The 17,781-nt window shown below is 30.2% G+C and overlaps 1 protein-coding gene across 1 annotated transcript; it reads right to left on the reverse strand.

Moving 5' to 3' along the window:
• Nucleotides 1–4,065: 4,065 nt before the first annotated feature.
• Nucleotides 4,066–6,582, reverse strand: LOC123896962 (probable trehalose-phosphate phosphatase J). The gene is made up of 10 exons (XM_045947420.1): nt 6,124–6,582; nt 5,881–6,021; nt 5,644–5,715; nt 5,426–5,521; nt 5,277–5,333; nt 5,065–5,166; nt 4,797–4,944; nt 4,650–4,720; nt 4,454–4,546; nt 4,066–4,284 (listed from the first exon to the last, which is right to left on the reverse strand). Exons 1-10 carry the CDS (start codon nt 6,403–6,405, stop codon nt 4,213–4,215), a joined length of 1,134 nt encoding a protein of 377 aa, XP_045803376.1. The 5' UTR covers nt 6,406–6,582; the 3' UTR covers nt 4,066–4,212.
• Between the last annotated feature and the right edge of the window lie 11,199 nt (nt 6,583–17,781).

A 17,781-nucleotide genomic window follows, 5' to 3' on the forward strand; every position in this document is an offset into this window, starting at 1 on the left:
TAATAAAAATGTAATTTTTTTAAAAAATTCATTCTCTATTTAAATTGTAAATAACATAAAAAATAGTTATCATATTAAATAACATCTAAAAGCGAAATATTTTATTCAATAACATTAAAATACATCTTCAATATAATCTCATTATCAACTTTACATTTCCTTCGGAAATAAAGAATTTTCTTGTAATGTTGCTTCCTTTTTTTTACGATCAACCGCAAATTACTTATAAAATTAAGAGTACGTCCATTAAATTTTTTATTTTTTTTAAAGTAATAAAATATTTTTATTAGTAACAAAGTTATTAATTTTTTTTGTACATATATAATTTTTTTAATAGATCGATATAAACAATTAGAGGCCCCTAATTGTTTGAGGCCCTGTGCGGTGGCTCACCTTGCACACCCACAGGGCCGGCCCTGCGTATGAACAAAATTCGATTGAGCGGAAGAACTTATTTTTTGTACCCTACATATTTCCCGGAGGCGATTAATCATCAGTCACCATTAAACAAGAACTTCGTAAATATAACACAATAACATCAAAAAAAATTATATGGACAGGTGTAATAGAAAAATCTACATTTTTATTATTATTTTACTATTTTTCGGCCCCCGGCCCCCAGTATGATAAGCTTCTGGATCCGTCCCAGCTTGCGACCAAGTAAATATTTTTCACGAGTTATATGAGTCATAACTCGTAATTAATCTGCTTAGACATTTTTGAACACATGGGCAGTAACCCAACTGCAAGGTTGTTAATAGAGCCACCACACATATATGCTCATGTTTTGAACGGAACAAAATTAGATGACTCCGATGATGAAATTCAGGTGAAAAGTTACTTATTGCATTACCTTGGTGTGAAAGCTTTTACGCTTATATAGGAAGGACGATTAGGGCTGACTCACATGCATTTCAGAAGGTGCAGCTGAATCCCCTCAATTTTATAATTTATACATATTAAATTATTAGTTTTTACAAATGAATCCCCTTCAATGCTTCTGATCTCATGTTTTTTTATCAAGCAAGCTTTTGATTTCATATGGTTCTAAATCTAATCTTGGCTTTTGATCTCATGTGATCATAAAACCCAATTTCTTGAGATATACATCCATACGTGTTTAACCACACTCTTTAAGTTCAAGACAGAAGGTATCTCTATTCTTCTGTATAACATGGCTCTGTCTGTGGAAATGAGAGAAAGAGACACCTAGTTGAAAATTTCACATGGTAAGTTCATAAAAAAATGTATAGTAGTTGGTATAAACCCATACCCAAAATTGTGCCTAATCGAGGTCTCATACAAATGACTGAACAATTACTATATCAGTAGCATTACAGATAAGGAAATTAAACGTGGCTGTTCAGTAGTGGTATTATACTGCATATATACAAAGAAAAATGTTATTTAAACTAAGTAAGTACCTAATTTTATATTTTTGATTGTCAAATCAGGTTTTAGAGTATACTAATCTTTTTAGAAAAATCTTATTTCAACACAATATTCTAACAAAAATACAACAAAGTTTTATTTTATGTTTTTTTAAATATTTTTTGCACATTTCAATAATTGTGCTGTAAATGGAGAGATTGATGTCGTATTTTTGTCTCATATAATGGCCAAATGTACGATAAGTACAGTTCAAAGCAACAAAGTTAATAAATTGACAGCTGCGCAATAAAACATCTGTCTTTCACTATGCGCATGCAAACGTGAAACGTGTGGGTGCACCAAATGCCAATCAAACTTTTTTTTCTTTTGTCGTGTTATGCAAACTTTTTTTTCTTTTGTCGTGTTATGTTTTAAGTTTCAGGTGAAATTGTTACTTTTTCATACGAATTTTATCTATAAATAAGATTTAAAAATTGAATTTGTAACCCACTTATTTAAAAGGTTTAAATTATTTATCAATTTTTTCTTTTGTTTTTCTTTGTTTGTAAATCAAAGGTATTGTCTATACGCAACTGTAGAGATTTTTTTTTAACAAGCTAAAATGATATATATATATATATATATATATATATATATATATATATATATATATATATATATATATATATATATATATAATAATAATAATAAAAAACAGTCTTCTCAGTACAAGATGTGCTAAGATAGACTACCCAAGTTTACAAATAGTCACAGAAAGAAATACAAGCAATCATATAAGGCCCAAACATAGCAAAGGACTAGACCACCAACTATGGTAGTTTGAGACTAAAGTAACACTCGTCGTCTTCAACCACCTATAAGAAAAGAGCTTGATCTTGTCCAACATCTGATGAGGAGTGTTAGTTGAACCTCTGAACAATCTATGATTTCTTTCCGTCCACACAACTCATACACTAACAAGTTAAATTAGCTGCAGAAAAGACCGACGTGCTCTAGATCCACCAGCTGATAAAGTAAACTGAACAAAATGATCCCGGATAGAGGTTAATCTACTCGAGGTAACTGAGATTCATTTAAGAGGTTAATTTCTTTCAACAAATACTTCTTCATACACATCGACCGGAAATCGAATCCAAAACCAATTAGTTAAAAAGACTCAAGTATTTATTTATTTATTTATCACTTTAACCGATTCATTATATGTTTTGTTTTACATTAGAATACTAACATTTTACCGCACCAAATTTTCTTTTTTTTTTTGTCATTATAAAATAGTTAAAATAAAATCCAAAATTACTAATGTCGGACGTCAGAATCGGAATTCAAACTCCGATCACTCTACTTTATGTGTGTGAGTTTTCAATCGCTTTATCATTCGTCTATAAAAAAAATATAAAAACTAATATTTTTATCATTAATTTGAATCATTTTATTCCCCTCTTAATTCTTACACAAAATTAATATTGAAACATAATTCAGAAACTAAAATTATTAGGCTTAAATGCAGTTTTTCCCCCTGTTTTGATTAAATCGGAATTTTACCCTCCCTGTTTTAAAACGCGGACTTTTACCCCCCCTGTTTTATAATTTTTTGGATTTTGGCCCCCCTAAAATTCTGCTTTCGAGTCACAACTTCAAAGCTTCGCACACAACTCAATTTGAATCAATAATTCACCAAACGGATATCAAAATGACCGTAATTGAGTTATCTTTCCACAGAATCAAACTCCACTAAATTTGGAGTTATAAAGAGAGATTAATTACCGTTTTAGTGAAGGTATGTCCCCCAAATATTCTGCACAAAATCTGCTTTCGAGTCACAATTTCAAAACTTCGCACAGAATTCCATTTGGATCCATAATTCACCAAACTGGTACTGAAATGACCGAAATCGAGTTATTTTTCCACAGAATCAAACTCCACAAAATTTGGAGTTACAGAGAGAGATTAATTATCATTTTAGTGAAGGTCTGTCCAAATCAATTAATGTATGGAACTACTACTGGTATTTTTGTCATGTCTCTCACCCTGTAGCTCATTTTTCAATAGTATTTACATTTCCGGAAAGCTAACGAAATTACCCTTGTTTTCATTTAAATTTTGTCCAATTTGGAGTTACGATGTGTTTGGTAGACGATGTTGAATTTGAAGGTCATAAGTAGATTTCTGCAAAATTAGTAATTGGACAGACCTTAACTAAAACTGTAATTAATCTCTCTTTTTAACTCCAAATTTAGTGGGGTTTGATCCTGTGGAAAGCTAACTCGATTATGGTCATTTCGGTATCCATTTGGTGAATTATTGATCCAAATTGAGTTGTGTGCGAAGCTTTGAAGTTGTGACTCGAAAGCAGATTTTGTGCAGAATTTTGGGGGGCATACCTTCACTAAAACGGTAATTAATCTCTCTTTGTAACTCCAAATTTAGTGGGGTTTGATTCTGTGGAAAGATAACTCGATTACGGTCATTTTGATATCCGTTTGGTGAATTATTGATCCAAATTGAGTTGTGTGCGAAGCTTTGAAGTTGTGACTTGAAAGCAGAATTTTAGGGGGGGGCAAAATCCAAAAAATTATAAAACAGGGGTGGTAAAAGTCCGCGTTTTAAAATAGGGGGGTTAAAATTCCAATTTAATCAAAACAGGAGGGGCAAAACTGCATTTAAGTCAAATTATTATGAAACAATGGTACTATTTTCCATTTCCAAAAGAAAGTGCATGATACAATTGGATCGATCCACCAGTTTGAGCAGTATATATTTAGCTAAAGTGGTGTCAATTCCTTGAACTGGTCATCATCTACAATTAATCTAGCTACAATTCTATGCTCTCGTGGGGTTCACAATACTACTTGATCTTTTCCACTCCACCAATCGCCGCAAAAAATGCTCAACCTGCATTCATTCAAGCACATACTGGATATTGTTCATATTTTCCTCATATACATCAAGGGTATTAAAACCACTTCATTTAGAACTGATCTCCGAACCAGATTAAACGGTCAATTGGATCGAATATCAGTGAAAACCAAATATATATATATATTGGATGGAGATATGTTACCTTTGATGGATCTTGAAGTGTGTAGGAAGCGTTTGTTTCTTTTGGAACACTGGAAACAAGAATTCCAACCCCTTGGTCCCTTCTGCGCAAAACCTAATTAAATTAACTAAGTCAGTCAAAGTACATAATTGAAATTTTTTACATTTTACAAATGACAATGTAATTAAATTAACTATTGTGGCAACATTTTTTTTACCTTAAATGCATCCTCATCAGTACGATCATCACCAATATAGATTGGGAATACATCATCAGAATTCTCATATCCTATAAATAGTACTATAATTAATTAGTACACATCATAAGATAATTATATAATTAACTATAATAATATAATAATTACCTAATGATTCCAATAAGAATTCAAGAGCTTTTCCTTTGTCCCATTTGATGGTGGGACGAATTTCCAACACTTTTCTTCCTTGTGTTAGCTTAAGTTTTGGGTATTCATTTAGCACCAATCTAACTTTCTCCGCCAATGGAGCCCAACTCTGAAAAACAACATATCCAGGTGAAAAAAATGATTAACATAATTATATTTTTATCATAAATAAAATAAATTATTTATAAAAAAAAATCAAATTATACTAATTCATTAATTTTTGTTGTACCTTTTCGTCAACACAACGGAAGTGCACGGACAAGCAAAATTTGTTGTTCTCTACCTTAGCTCCCGAGACTGATTTTGTTTTTTCTAACAATATTTTGTACACCTGAAATTAATTATATTTTTTTTATTAATTATAAAGTACAATATGTGTTGAAAAATTCCAATTTTGTGGGGGATGAATAGAGATTTTAAGAAGGAAAAAAAAAATCTAACCTCATCAATCATTGGTAGGAATTGACTTGCAGGTTGGAACAACACTGCTTTGTTAGTCTGAAACAAAGTACTAACAAATAAGAAAACTAGAACAAAAATAAAATAAAATATTTAACAAAATTTTAATTTTGTGTAAGAATTTCTCTCACTTTCTCAGCAGCAATTTGGTTTTTAGTTGGTCCCATTATATCCATACCATGGCTTGCTGCATAGTACAGTTCTGCCAATTTTACAAAGTTAATCACCTGAAGAAAAAAAATTAAACAACTCAGAAATTAAGAACCATAATTAATAATTATCATGACAATTTTTCATTATCATATTTAATAATCATTTCAAAAGTATTTTTGCTTTGAATAAAATGTACCTTGTCTCTGCACCTTCCTGTCACTATGGCTGTTGGAAAATTTCTTGCAATGTCTTTAAGCGTTCCTCTCATCTAGTTTCATAAAAAAAAACATAACCAAATTAATAAAAATCACATCCATAAAAAAAACTCTATTGTCTTTTTTTTTTTTTTTTGTGAGATATTCCATAAACTTTATTCTATGAAAAAGAATGAAATTATATGAAGGAACAAAACTTAGGAAGAAGAAAAAAAAACCTTTCTAGTCATGAAAGCTTTATCTGGATCAGCAACAATGGGAGAAAGAGTACCATCATAGTCAAGAAAAACTACAACTTGTTTTCCTTTTGCACTATACAAAATCTGATCAAACAATTTCAAAGCTGAAGGATGATAAAGCTGCAACCAAAACCAATTCAAAAAACAGAAACACAGTCATATCAACATAGCCAAAACATTTCAAATGTTTCAAGAAAAGGGTTACTCTATATATATACTTACAATCCAAGAACATTTTTCTTGATTTTCTGAAGATTTGTTAACAGTACGAGTAGGAGAAGCAGCTCTCATTGAATCAATCCAAGCATTAACTTTACTACCATCAAATCTCTTAATAAATTTATTATTGTTATTATTATTATTATGAGAAAAATCCAAAAACCCACCAAGCATAGCCATAGATTCTGGCACAGTTGTTGCAGTTGGTAAAACCACGGTAGAGATGAGATTATTAATACATGAGTTAATTTCAGGTGTTACTACATTGTTCTGTTTCGTCATCATAGAAAAACAGAGTATAGATAATAAGAGATATATGAACTTGTGACTATTTTGTTTGATGAATCTAACGAAGGATTTATAGAAAGAAAAAAGAAATGAGAGAGTTGGTTACTTGGGTAGCTCAAAAACGAGGTTGAGTATGGTCAATTTATAAAGAAAAAAGGTTCAATTCAACGGCACAAACCGACGAAAAAAATACTAGTTCTTTTCAATGGCCATTGTACTTCTCTGCAGTTAATACTAAATATGCAAATGGTGGGTGCCACAACAAAAATAACTTTTTATTTATTTCGTTTTTGTGCTGTAAAATGAGTGTATGATTATTAGCAGGTGACCATAGTTTTGGTAATTTTTTAAGTATGGTAATCTACAGTTGAACAGTAGGATAATTAAAGTCTTAAAGAGTGTTCGGAAAATGATGATTAACATTTATCATACTTTATTAATTACTTGAGTTAAATATTCTAATTTGTTTGGTATCTTTATTACAAGTGGATTATGTAATATCCTGATGTTTACACTTGCCATTTAAATTTTAAATTTTATTTGTCGTGTATTCTAAGATAAATGCACAACCTTGTTTTGGAAAAGAGTACTATGCTAGCTCTTGATTATTTTTATCTCAAAAGATTCGATCTTTCGTTATTGGAGCTAATTATAATGGTTAAGTAAGTTGTACTATAATATTCTAGAAGATATGTCCTGTAAACATGACACGATAATCGAATAGGGTAAAGGAAAATTTGGTTATTTGGTTTTTCTTTCTCAATGAATAATGTTAAATTTGAAATTACTTGACAGGAATACTCAATCTTGTCACTGTAATAAGTAAGTAAGTTTGATTATTTTAGTATATTAAATGTAAAAGTTGTTTTTTAATATATAACTAAGATACACTGGTACAAAAGCCACACAAACAATAAGTTGCGCCAAATATTACTTCTAGAGTTCTAGGAGATACTACATTTCTATGCAAGATTCTTTAAACTCTTTTTAAAATATTCACAGTATTTAGTGCTAAGAAACCAAACATGTCAAATGCAAATAATATAAACAGGGTCGGCCCGACACATTTTGAGGCCCCGGACAAATTACATAAAGAGGTCTAGGAGACACTACATTTCTATGCAAGATTCTTTGAACTCTTTTTAAAATATTCACAGTATCTAGTGCTAAGAAACCAAACATGTCAAATGCAAATAATATAAACAGGATCGGCCCGACACATTTTGAGGCCCCAGACAAATTACATAAAGAGGTCTCCAAAGGTAAAAGAATTAATAAAGTTAAAAAGTTTATTCCTGGCATTAGAGGATATGAGTCTTCTGTAAAGAGTTCAAAATATTATGAATAACAATGTTGTTCCTTAAAGTTATGAATATTGTTTTTTAAATAATTGATTTTGCTATTCAAAAAGGATTAAAGGCGCAGCTTGTTGTCTGTTTATCTATCTTTGATATGTAATTTTTCTATATTTATTAATATATTGAATAATGACCCTTCTTTATCTTCTTAGCTTCTTCATCAACAAAAAAAAAGAAAACTTTTATTTAAAAAACACAATATTTTTTTATAAAGAATAAACTTTTATTTAAAATGTAAACATCATTATTAAACTGATTTTTCTTCTTTTTATGGTTTTTTTGTTTAGATTTTCAAGTCACTAAATGCAGGAGAAAAACGAGATTGTGTTCACTAAATTCTTTTTTATATATGGTTTTAGAAATATTTTGTCTAAGATGTGAATATATGGGATCTATGTGATTTTCATGGTGGAACTGAAAACTAATGTATGTATGTGGGGAGAGTGTCTGCAAGAGTAACTATGTGTGGATTTGTAGGTGAGAAAAATACAAGCAGAGAGGTTGAATTAGGGCTGACAATGACCCGAGCCAACTCGGTAATAGTTCGAAGTTCGATTCAATAATTGATTCGTGAACTTGGTTCATGAATCAAATGAGCTTAACTTAAGTTAAAAATTAAGTTCGTTAAATAAATGAGCTGAACTATATATAGTTTGACTCACTTGGCTCATGAACTAGCTCGATTATATATATATAACTTTCCAAATCTTTTTAATTGTACACATCAATGAACTTTTTAGTTCTCTATGTACGACTATTACTCACTCTTTCTTTACCATAAAAAGTAATTTTACTCCTTTAAACTCTCTTTTTCAAAAGGCTTTTAATATATATATAAAATGTGAATATGTGGGATCTGTGTGATTTTCATGGTGGAACTGAAAACTAATGTATGTGGAGAGTGTGTGCAAGAGTAACTATGTGCAATGTTTTTAAAACCGGACCGGACCGGCTGGTCCGACCGATTCGCCCGTGAACCGGGCACCCAAGCGGTCCGGATGACTAGCCAAAACCGCTAGTCAGTGGAACCGGTAAAAAACCGGTGTGAACCGGTGAACCGGGAACCCGGAAAAACCGGCCGGTTTTTAACTCCTTAAAAAAAACGATTTTTTTTTTAAAAAATTCATTTTTGGGTAAATGATCATTTACCCCCCTGCAAAATAAGGAAATTTTCGTTTAGCCCCCTGCACAAATTTTTTTTCTGTTTACCCCCCTGCAAAAAATAGATTCTCTCATTTCGCCCCCTGGGTGTACAGCAGGACAAGTGAATGTGCAAATTTGCTGACGTGGCTTGTACACATGGAAAAAAATCATTTATATTTATTTTTAAATTCCACGTCAGATATTATTTTTTTCAAAAAATAAAAATAAAATATTTTTTTTCCTACAAAATTTAAAAAACGAATTTTGTTTTTTTTTAAAAAAATTTTAAAAAACATTTCCTAGAAATAACTTTTTTTTTTCGTACAAAATTATTGAGTATTTTTTTCCTAAAATAAAATAAAAAACGAATTTTCTTATTTTACTCCAAAAATAAAGATTTATTTTCAAATCTTTTTGAATTAAAAAAAACAAAATCTTCGCCGTAATCGTTTGCTTCCACTGTCATGATTGTATTCGTCGTCGTCTTCTTCAATCGCCGAAATCATCTTCTACTTCATTATTGTCTTCTGCTTCTTTATATTTTTCTAGTTTTAGGGCAAATGGTTTTGATAGAAGAGGAAAACACCAATAAAACTTGTTTTTCTATTTTATATTTTTTTTGAAAATCTTTTTCTATTTTTTTTAATTCAAAGAGAATAACAAAAAATAAAGTTTTATTTTTAAAAAATAAAGATTATGTTTTTTTTAATTCAAAAAGTTTAAAAATATATCTTTAAAATTTTTATTTCGGAAATAAACTTTATTTCGGAGTAAATCTTTATTTTGGGAGCAAAATAAGAAATTTTTTTTTTTTTTTATTTTGGGAGGAATTTTTTTTTGTTGGAATTTTTTTTAAAATCATTTATATGAAAAAAAATTAATTTTTTTTTGTAGGAATTTTTTTAAAAAATTTTGGGGAAAAAAAACAGAATTTTTTTTTTATTTTGTAGGAAAAAAATTATTTTTTATTTTTTTAAAAAAATATTATCTGACGTGGAATTTAAAAAATAAATATAAATGATTTTTTCCACATGTACAAGCCACGTCAACAGGTTTGCATAGTCACTTGTCCTGTTGTACACCCAGGGGGCGAAATAAGGGAATCTATTTTTTGCAAGGGGGTAAACAGAAAAAAAATCTGTGCAGGGGGGTAAACGAAAATTTGCTTATTTTGCAGGGGGGTAAATGATCATTTACCCTTCATTTTTTATTTTTCTTTTTGGTGAAATTGAACACGCGTGAAAACACTGAAACATCATCTTTGTCCTTTCAAAGAAAGACTTTTCTTTGTTTCATTTTCTATCTTCCACTAAAATTCCAATATTTATTGTTTTTTTTCTTTTTTTAGATTTATTGATTTGAAATCTTTAATTCCCTTTTCACTCTCTCATAAGATCCAAGAATCCCAAAAGTATTTGATGGAAGTGAAAGAAGAAATGAAATTGGAAGATGTTTTTGAATGAAATTGAAAGAAGTTTTTGATAGAAGTGAAGATGAAGAAACCATTTATTTGTGTTGTTGTTTTTTAATTCATGTTAATGGTTAGAGAGAGAAGAGGGAGAGGAAGAAGAAGAGATGAATTTGAGAAGAGATAGATAGTGGTGGCTGTGTTTTCACTGTGTTTTCATTCTTTTGGCATATGTATGTGAGTTTGCAACTTCCTTTTATATCTAGGGTTAGTGTAATGGGCTTGGGCCATGTCTTCTTGAAATGTGGGTTAGTGAAATAGACATTTGTATTTTTATTTTTTTTACTATTGAAATTTGAGTTTGATGTTGAAATATATATTTTATATTTTATTATATATTTATTTATTTATTATTCGGTTCAAACGGTTCTAAAACGGTCGAACCGATTGAACCGGTTGAACCATGAACCGGAGGCCACAACGGTTCGACATCCGGTCCGGTTTTTAAAACATTGACTATGTGTGGATTTGTAGGTGAGAAAAATACAAGAAGAGAGGTTGAATTAGGGCTTACAATAACCTGAGCCAACTTGTTAATAGTTCGATTCGATAATTGACTCGTGAACTTGGTTCATGAACTAAATTTAAGTTAAAAATTAAGTTCGTTAAATAAATAAGCTGAACTATATATAGTTTGACTCATTGGCTCATGAACTAGCTCGATTATATATATAATTTTCCAAATCTTTTTAGGGTTTTGCTAACATATGCCCTAAGGGCACATGTTAAGGAGCTTAAAATGAAAGTTTTGTATTGGAAAAAACAAAATTTTAACTTTTTAAAAGTTAAATGCACAACTTTTGAGACTAATTTACTATATGAAGTACCTTAAAATATGTCTTTGGAGCACATGTTAGATTTTTCCATCTTTTAAATTGTACACATCAATAAACTTTTCAGTTCTCTACGTATGACTATTACTCACCCTCCCTTTACCATAAAAAACATTTTTACTCCTTTAAACTCTCTCTTTCTCAAAAGGCTTTTAATATATATATATATATATATATATATATACACACACACTTATATAATATTATAAATGCATCAATAATTTAAAATTTCAACTTAATTTAAAAACTAAAATATGCTCAATCATCGTAATAAAATATAATAGGAAAAATTATACTGCAGGTCCTTTATCTTTTTTTTGTAACATTTTGGTCCGTTATTTTTTTTGTAACACTTTGGTTGTTTATCTTTTTTTATTTGTAACATATAGGTCCTTTATTTTTTTTAAATAAATACCATAATGGACCAAAGTGTTACAAAAAATGACTAAAATGTTACAAATAAAAAATAGATAAAGGACCCAAATGTTACAAAAAAAAAGATAAATGATCAAAGTGTTACAAAAAAAAATAAAAGATCAAAATATTAAAAAAAATAAGATAAAGAACCTGTGGTGTAATTTTGTCAATATAATATTAATAAACTTTGATCAAACTACACAAATTATCCTCCAAATCATCAAAGTAAAATCCAAAAATTTATTCCAAAAACAAGAGGTTCATATTTCATATGTTTTTCAAGTCCATAAAAGTGTTTTCATCTTCAAATTGATAAAAATTCAATCTTTCAACATCATCATCGATGTCTTCATCTTCAAACTTCATGAAACTCTTTTTCGGATGATAAAAGTTCTTCGATATTGGGCATTTAAAATTTTCAAAAAAAATGTTTCAAAAATAATTTACCTAAATAAAAGGTAAAATTGTCTCAAAGAGTTAAAACCTACGATTTTACACGATTTCAGCGATTTTAGAGAATGTAGACTACGTTTTAACCAAAAACGACTCTGCTAGCGATTTAACACGAAATGATTACCTAGAAACATAAAATCTATGGTTTTTAGGTTTTAAATCGTGATTTTAACAACATTGCATACAAATGATTTTTACACCACATCTTCAAGCAAAATCTTAAAAAATTAAAGTTGTGGCCCTTCGTCGGCCCTCGAGCCTCCTTTGCGCCGCCTTTTTCATAGAAGCCGCTGAGGCCGCGTATCTCACTTATATAACGTTGAACATTAAGTCTTCGATCTATCATCGGATTTAATACATTGACATATCAGAAAACTATGTTGTTGTAATACCTCAAAATTAATACTCTCAAATTCTGTGTAAGATTGTTTTTCTATTTTTCTCTCCTCCCATAGAGTCTTCTCCTCTCCTCCAGACTCCCAAACTGAACTTTAGAGACTTTCCTTTCCTTTCCTTTCCTCCGACATTCACTGATTTGAGCGTTCAATTGCTTGCAGGTACACCACCTCAAGCGCAATATCAATGTCGTCATTCTCATTCAATTGGCTCCAGTTGTCATCTTTAGGTACACTCCACAACAGTTAACATGGAATATGAAAACAAAATATCAGTGGACCAAACTTCTATAACTCGAATGGACTTTGAAGCCTCTTTTGATTAAATTTTTTGTCGCTGTTAATAAAGAATAAGAAAATATTCAAATTATCTGACTAAGCAAACTTTACATGTTGCTACCAAAGGAAACCAAAGATGGAAAATCAATAGCAAAAGGTTCAAAATCGACATAGGAAACTCAGCACCTATTATGCTTTACCTAGTACGGGTACTGCTTTTCTTATGTGTATAATTTTCTGTTTGTTCCCTTTCATATTTTCCATGTTTTCCATTTCTAAATACCAGCTAGTCTTATTTAGACACAACCTCAGATAAAAAATTTATACACGTTCAAAGAAAAAATAAAAGCTAAATAATTAAATTACATTAACTAATTAGCTAATAATAATCAAAAAAATTATTTTTTATTCTTTTTTAATTTATGTATGTCTGCCTAAATATATTGTGTCTATGATAAAACTTGTCGTTTATATCAAATTTTCAGGAAAATGTAAAAAGATAGAAGGGAAAATGACAAAGTTTTTTATATTATTTGATTGATTTGTGTGGGGCCTTTGTAAAAGGAGTAAGATATTATGAATATGTGTACGTGTATCTATCGTGGCTATAATGCAATTGGGTTACTTTCGGTTGGCTTATTCCATTGGGTAGGAAGTAGGCATGAAGATTTTTTTTTTTTGATAATCAAAATTGGCATGAAGATCTTTTAAATTAACATATCAACTCATAATCGTACATTTGTTCTCTTATCTTTATTTTAAGTTGGTCTTTTATTTTTTAAAAGTTTCAAATTGATCCTTAACTTTTCTTCCATTTAATAAGTTAGTCCCTCCCGTCAATTTATTGACTAACGCCGTTAAATGTGGATATGTGGTAAACAGAAAACAAATTTGACTTATAGCAGCGGCATATGTCCGTAGGTAAAAGTGGCATAGCTTTAAAATCACTTTTGGGTTCGGTGAATGAATGAATATTTGAGATGGAATGGAATTGTTTCAATTGATTTGGTGAATGAGTAAGCTTGCAACAATATCTGCACAATTACAGATTTGTATCAACACTCTCTCGACTCAATTCTTTCTCCTTCCCGAGTCCATACTGAGTCAAATCGCAATCCAATTATTGTGGACTCGGTCACTCTCCCTTTCTCTGCACTCTCTTCCGCCACTCACCGCCCAATTTTCAATCCACGAGCTTGGCCGGTTTCCGTTGCTTCCACAACTCTGTTCATCTTCCAACTCTTCGTGGTTCCCCTCTTTTCGCCGCTAATACACTCACAGCCAGGGACGGATCTAGAAACTCATTCGACGGGGGGTTGAAAAAATAAACTGTCACAATAGTCTTTTAATGTATTTAAATTATGAAAAGAAAAACTTCAATGTGTCTTTTGTTAGACAGATTAATTCTCAAATTGGTGTCTTTCTTTTATTAGTTTGGTACTGTATTGGTCAATTTGTCCAAAAAATACTAACAAAAAGACACATTAAAAATATTTATTTAATTTTAATATACCCTATTGACAACATCGGAATAACTCATTGTTTTACCCTATATAACTCATGTGTTTGTCTTACAATATTACTAACAACTAATATTATAATATTAGTTATATGTATGTATATGATCAATGTCGTATGTGAGAGACAGGAGTAATGGAAAATATATAGCATTTGTACATTCATATATCGGAGGAGGGGGCCTTGGCCACTGCCTACCCCCACTGAATCCGTCCCAAAATATATTATAATTGGGGAATCAACCAACTAAATAAACTGCCAGCCACTATTGAGATATCTGGTCAGTGAGACTTGAGAGGCCTTATTCCTTCAACTTAACTCATACTAGTAGTTAATAATAATACGAACGGGTCCCCATTAACAAAGGAAACCCCAGTTTCTACAGGACATACATCCTCTTGCCTTTTTGTCATGGTCATTACAAGCCACGATACAAGGGCAATGATTCACATTGGACCTACAAATCATGGCCTACTAGGCCTAGTGCCAAGCCCACTAATATGCCCACCATCCCCACTAATCTTTCAGTTCCACCCACCACCCTTAGTCACCTATTCTCACTAGTAAACCACGGCTTATATGAGTTGGATCTAGATTGGGTGGAGTCGGCATCCATGACTGCACATGTAATCAGTGAAATTAAAATTATTCGATTGAGATCGGCGGTTTATATTTAAAGATATTTCTTTTTATATATTTTAACTGTATTTAAATCAGAACCGTTTGATTTTAATTAGACTATTGTAGTACACTAACTGCATCACAACGACTATATTGAATCCATGTCCATATGAGTTGGAATGTGTATCTTCTCATATTTAATTTGAATGATATGTTTGATTAAAAGCTGAGAGATTATATTGATCATCTAACCATTAAGATTTATTTAGACGTACATTTTTTTTTTAATGAATTTTAAAGGAGAAATCATCAATTTGTTCATGTTGAATTTAAACACGAAAGAATCTAAATTGGTAGGAATCTTTTTATTTTGTTAAATAAATTGAGAGCTTGATTTGTAAAAAAATATATATATATATAGTTAATTTCCGGCAACATTAAAATAATAATTTTCTTAAAAAAAACTTTTTCTGTCTAAAATATATATAGTTGATTTCCGGCAACATATATAGTACATTTTTTTCTACTTATTATTGTGTGGACTAGGTGTTATTAAAAAAAAAATATTTTCTACTTAAATTGTAGACATTAGTTCTAGTTTTTTTGACCAAAAAAAAAATGTAGACATTAGTGTCCCGAAGCGTTTTAGGCACAAAAGGAATCAAGACATTTGTGAGTAGTGACACCAATTAATAATATTGTCATAGAAGATTTGGATGACAAGATATACTTTATGCGTATAATATGATGATTTACTAACCCATTAGTAAAACCAATCCACTTGTGTACAAAAAAAAAAAAAAAAAACCAATCCACTTGATAGAACTTCGATTGCATTGATCTTTAAGTTAGAAATTTTCATAAGCAAAAACTAGTTAAATTAGTGAGACGAATAAGAACATTCTACAAACAAATTATTGTTATAATCTAATTTTATTCCGAGAAATTATGCTATGATATTGATAAATAGTAAATGGATAATAATATCTAACGATGTTTCCGTCCGTTTATTTGTTTATAATTATTAGTGCATAGTTTTAAAAAAAAAAGTCATGTTAAATTGTGCAACCGGTACGCTTGTTAAGCATAACAAAAATAGAAATAAATTATAAAGTTAATGTTAATAAAAACAAATTTTTACACTTTCAATGCATTGAATGCACGAATTTCAAGATAAAATTTCTTTATTCATGTGTTTACTTAGTGCACCAGATGCACTATTTAACATTTTCCAAAAAAAAATTATTATAGTGCATAGAGCACGATACTAGCTAGAGTCGTCCTTTGATCTAAACTACAATGCTCCCCCATAAAAAAACACATTGCATCTTACTCCCTCCGATCTTATATATAAAAAAATTTGCTTTTTAGATTAATCGTATAATTGATGTATCTAGACTATATTATAGTCTAAATACATTAATTTTATAATAAATATAAAAAACAAATTTTCTCTTATATATAGTACTTGAGGGAGTATAATTTTTAGTTATTTCATTAGAGTCGTGTCAGACACTAAATACAACTATCTTTAATAGTGGAAATTCAAATATTAGTTTAGCAATGTTCAAAAGGTTATGAGTAGTAATGTTGTGTCCCCTAGATCTATGAATGTTTTTTTTTTTTTTGAAGGAGATCTATGAATGTTATTTTTAAGTGAATTGGTTATTCAAAAAGGGTGCAGCTTGTTGCTCATTTGTCTTTCATTCAAAACAATTATGGAAGATAATTTTTAATTGGTTGAATGTGGATTTTATCCTTTTGAAGAAGGTTGGAAGGATTATCTCTTTTGGAGCTTTGGCGAAGTATAAGAATTTTGCAAAAGCCTGACATGTAATTTAGCTGGCAACTACTTGAAGTTTATGGCGAGCCCGTAATAATATAATGTTTACATGAGATGTTATCAACTTGCAATCCTTAGTAGAACAGATTATTTATGTTTCCTGATTTTGTTTTATAGATAGAATAACAACTATGACGCTTGTATTTTCAGTTTGGTGTAAAAACCCATTAACATGTATTTTAACCACCTAATGGTATCTATCATAATTGTAAGGCTCAGATACTCCTTATAATTCAATATTTTGTTTATAAAAAAAATAAAAAAATAAATAAAAATATCTCCTATTGTATTATTGCTACAGTATTATTATTATTTTTTTTAATTTACCATTTCTATAGTTGCATTTGTATAGCCCTGGCTAAATGTCAAACAAAGTCATGTGAATCATCATTGTGTTCCTTTGTATATCAATCATAAACTGAAGTACTAGGTTTAACCTGCGCATCATTGCTTTTCTCCAAAAGAAAACCACTAACTACATCAAAGACTCATAGCCAATGGCCCAAAAGTAACTCATGATGATTGTACAATGCATGTATATCCCGTTTGCAAGGGAAACTTATGAGAAATGAAATACAACAGGTTGTGTAAAATGACCCCTAGAATATGAGACAAACAACCTTTCCGGTATGAAAGATATTTTGACAAATTAAGCTAGGTGTATGGCTATATTCATTTGTATTAACATGTGAAGTTCCGATACTCCAAAAATGACAAAGTATCGTGTCTGATATGTACTCGATATCGATACTCGTCTGATACTCTTTGATACACGTATCGGAAAAGTATCGGAAATTAATATGAATTTTTTTAAAAAAATATAACCGATACGTGTCGGATACTTCTCTGATACACATATCGAAAAAATATCGGACAATGAATGCTCTTTAATGATGAAAGATGAAAACGTAGAAAAGGAGACTGATACAATTCGTGTTTTCTCTTAAGTATTGAATGTTAGAGTATGATGTTACCAACTATGTCTTTGGGTAGTACGTATTTTTTTTAATAAGCAAATTGTTAGTATATTATATTGTTATGTTAG

The sequence above is a fragment of the Trifolium pratense genome, linkage group LG7, assembly GCF_020283565.1.
Source record: "Trifolium pratense cultivar HEN17-A07 linkage group LG7, ARS_RC_1.1, whole genome shotgun sequence".
Classification (NCBI taxonomy): Eukaryota; Viridiplantae; Streptophyta; class Magnoliopsida; order Fabales; family Fabaceae; genus Trifolium; species Trifolium pratense.

Bases quoted from the DNA above. Each gene is read 5' to 3' on its own strand.
- LOC123896962 (XM_045947420.1), bottom strand. From the start codon at position 6,405: ATGATGACGAAACAGAACAATGTAGTAACACCTGAAATTAACTCATGT. The intron at 5,716-5,880 runs GTTTTTTTTTCT...TTATGAAACTAG, and splicing joins AAGCTTTCATGACTAGAAAG to ATGAGAGGAACGCTTAAAGA. The intron at 4,945-5,064 runs GTACAACAAAAA...GTTGTTTTTCAG, and splicing joins TCCGTTGTGTTGACGAAAAG to AGTTGGGCTCCATTGGCGGA.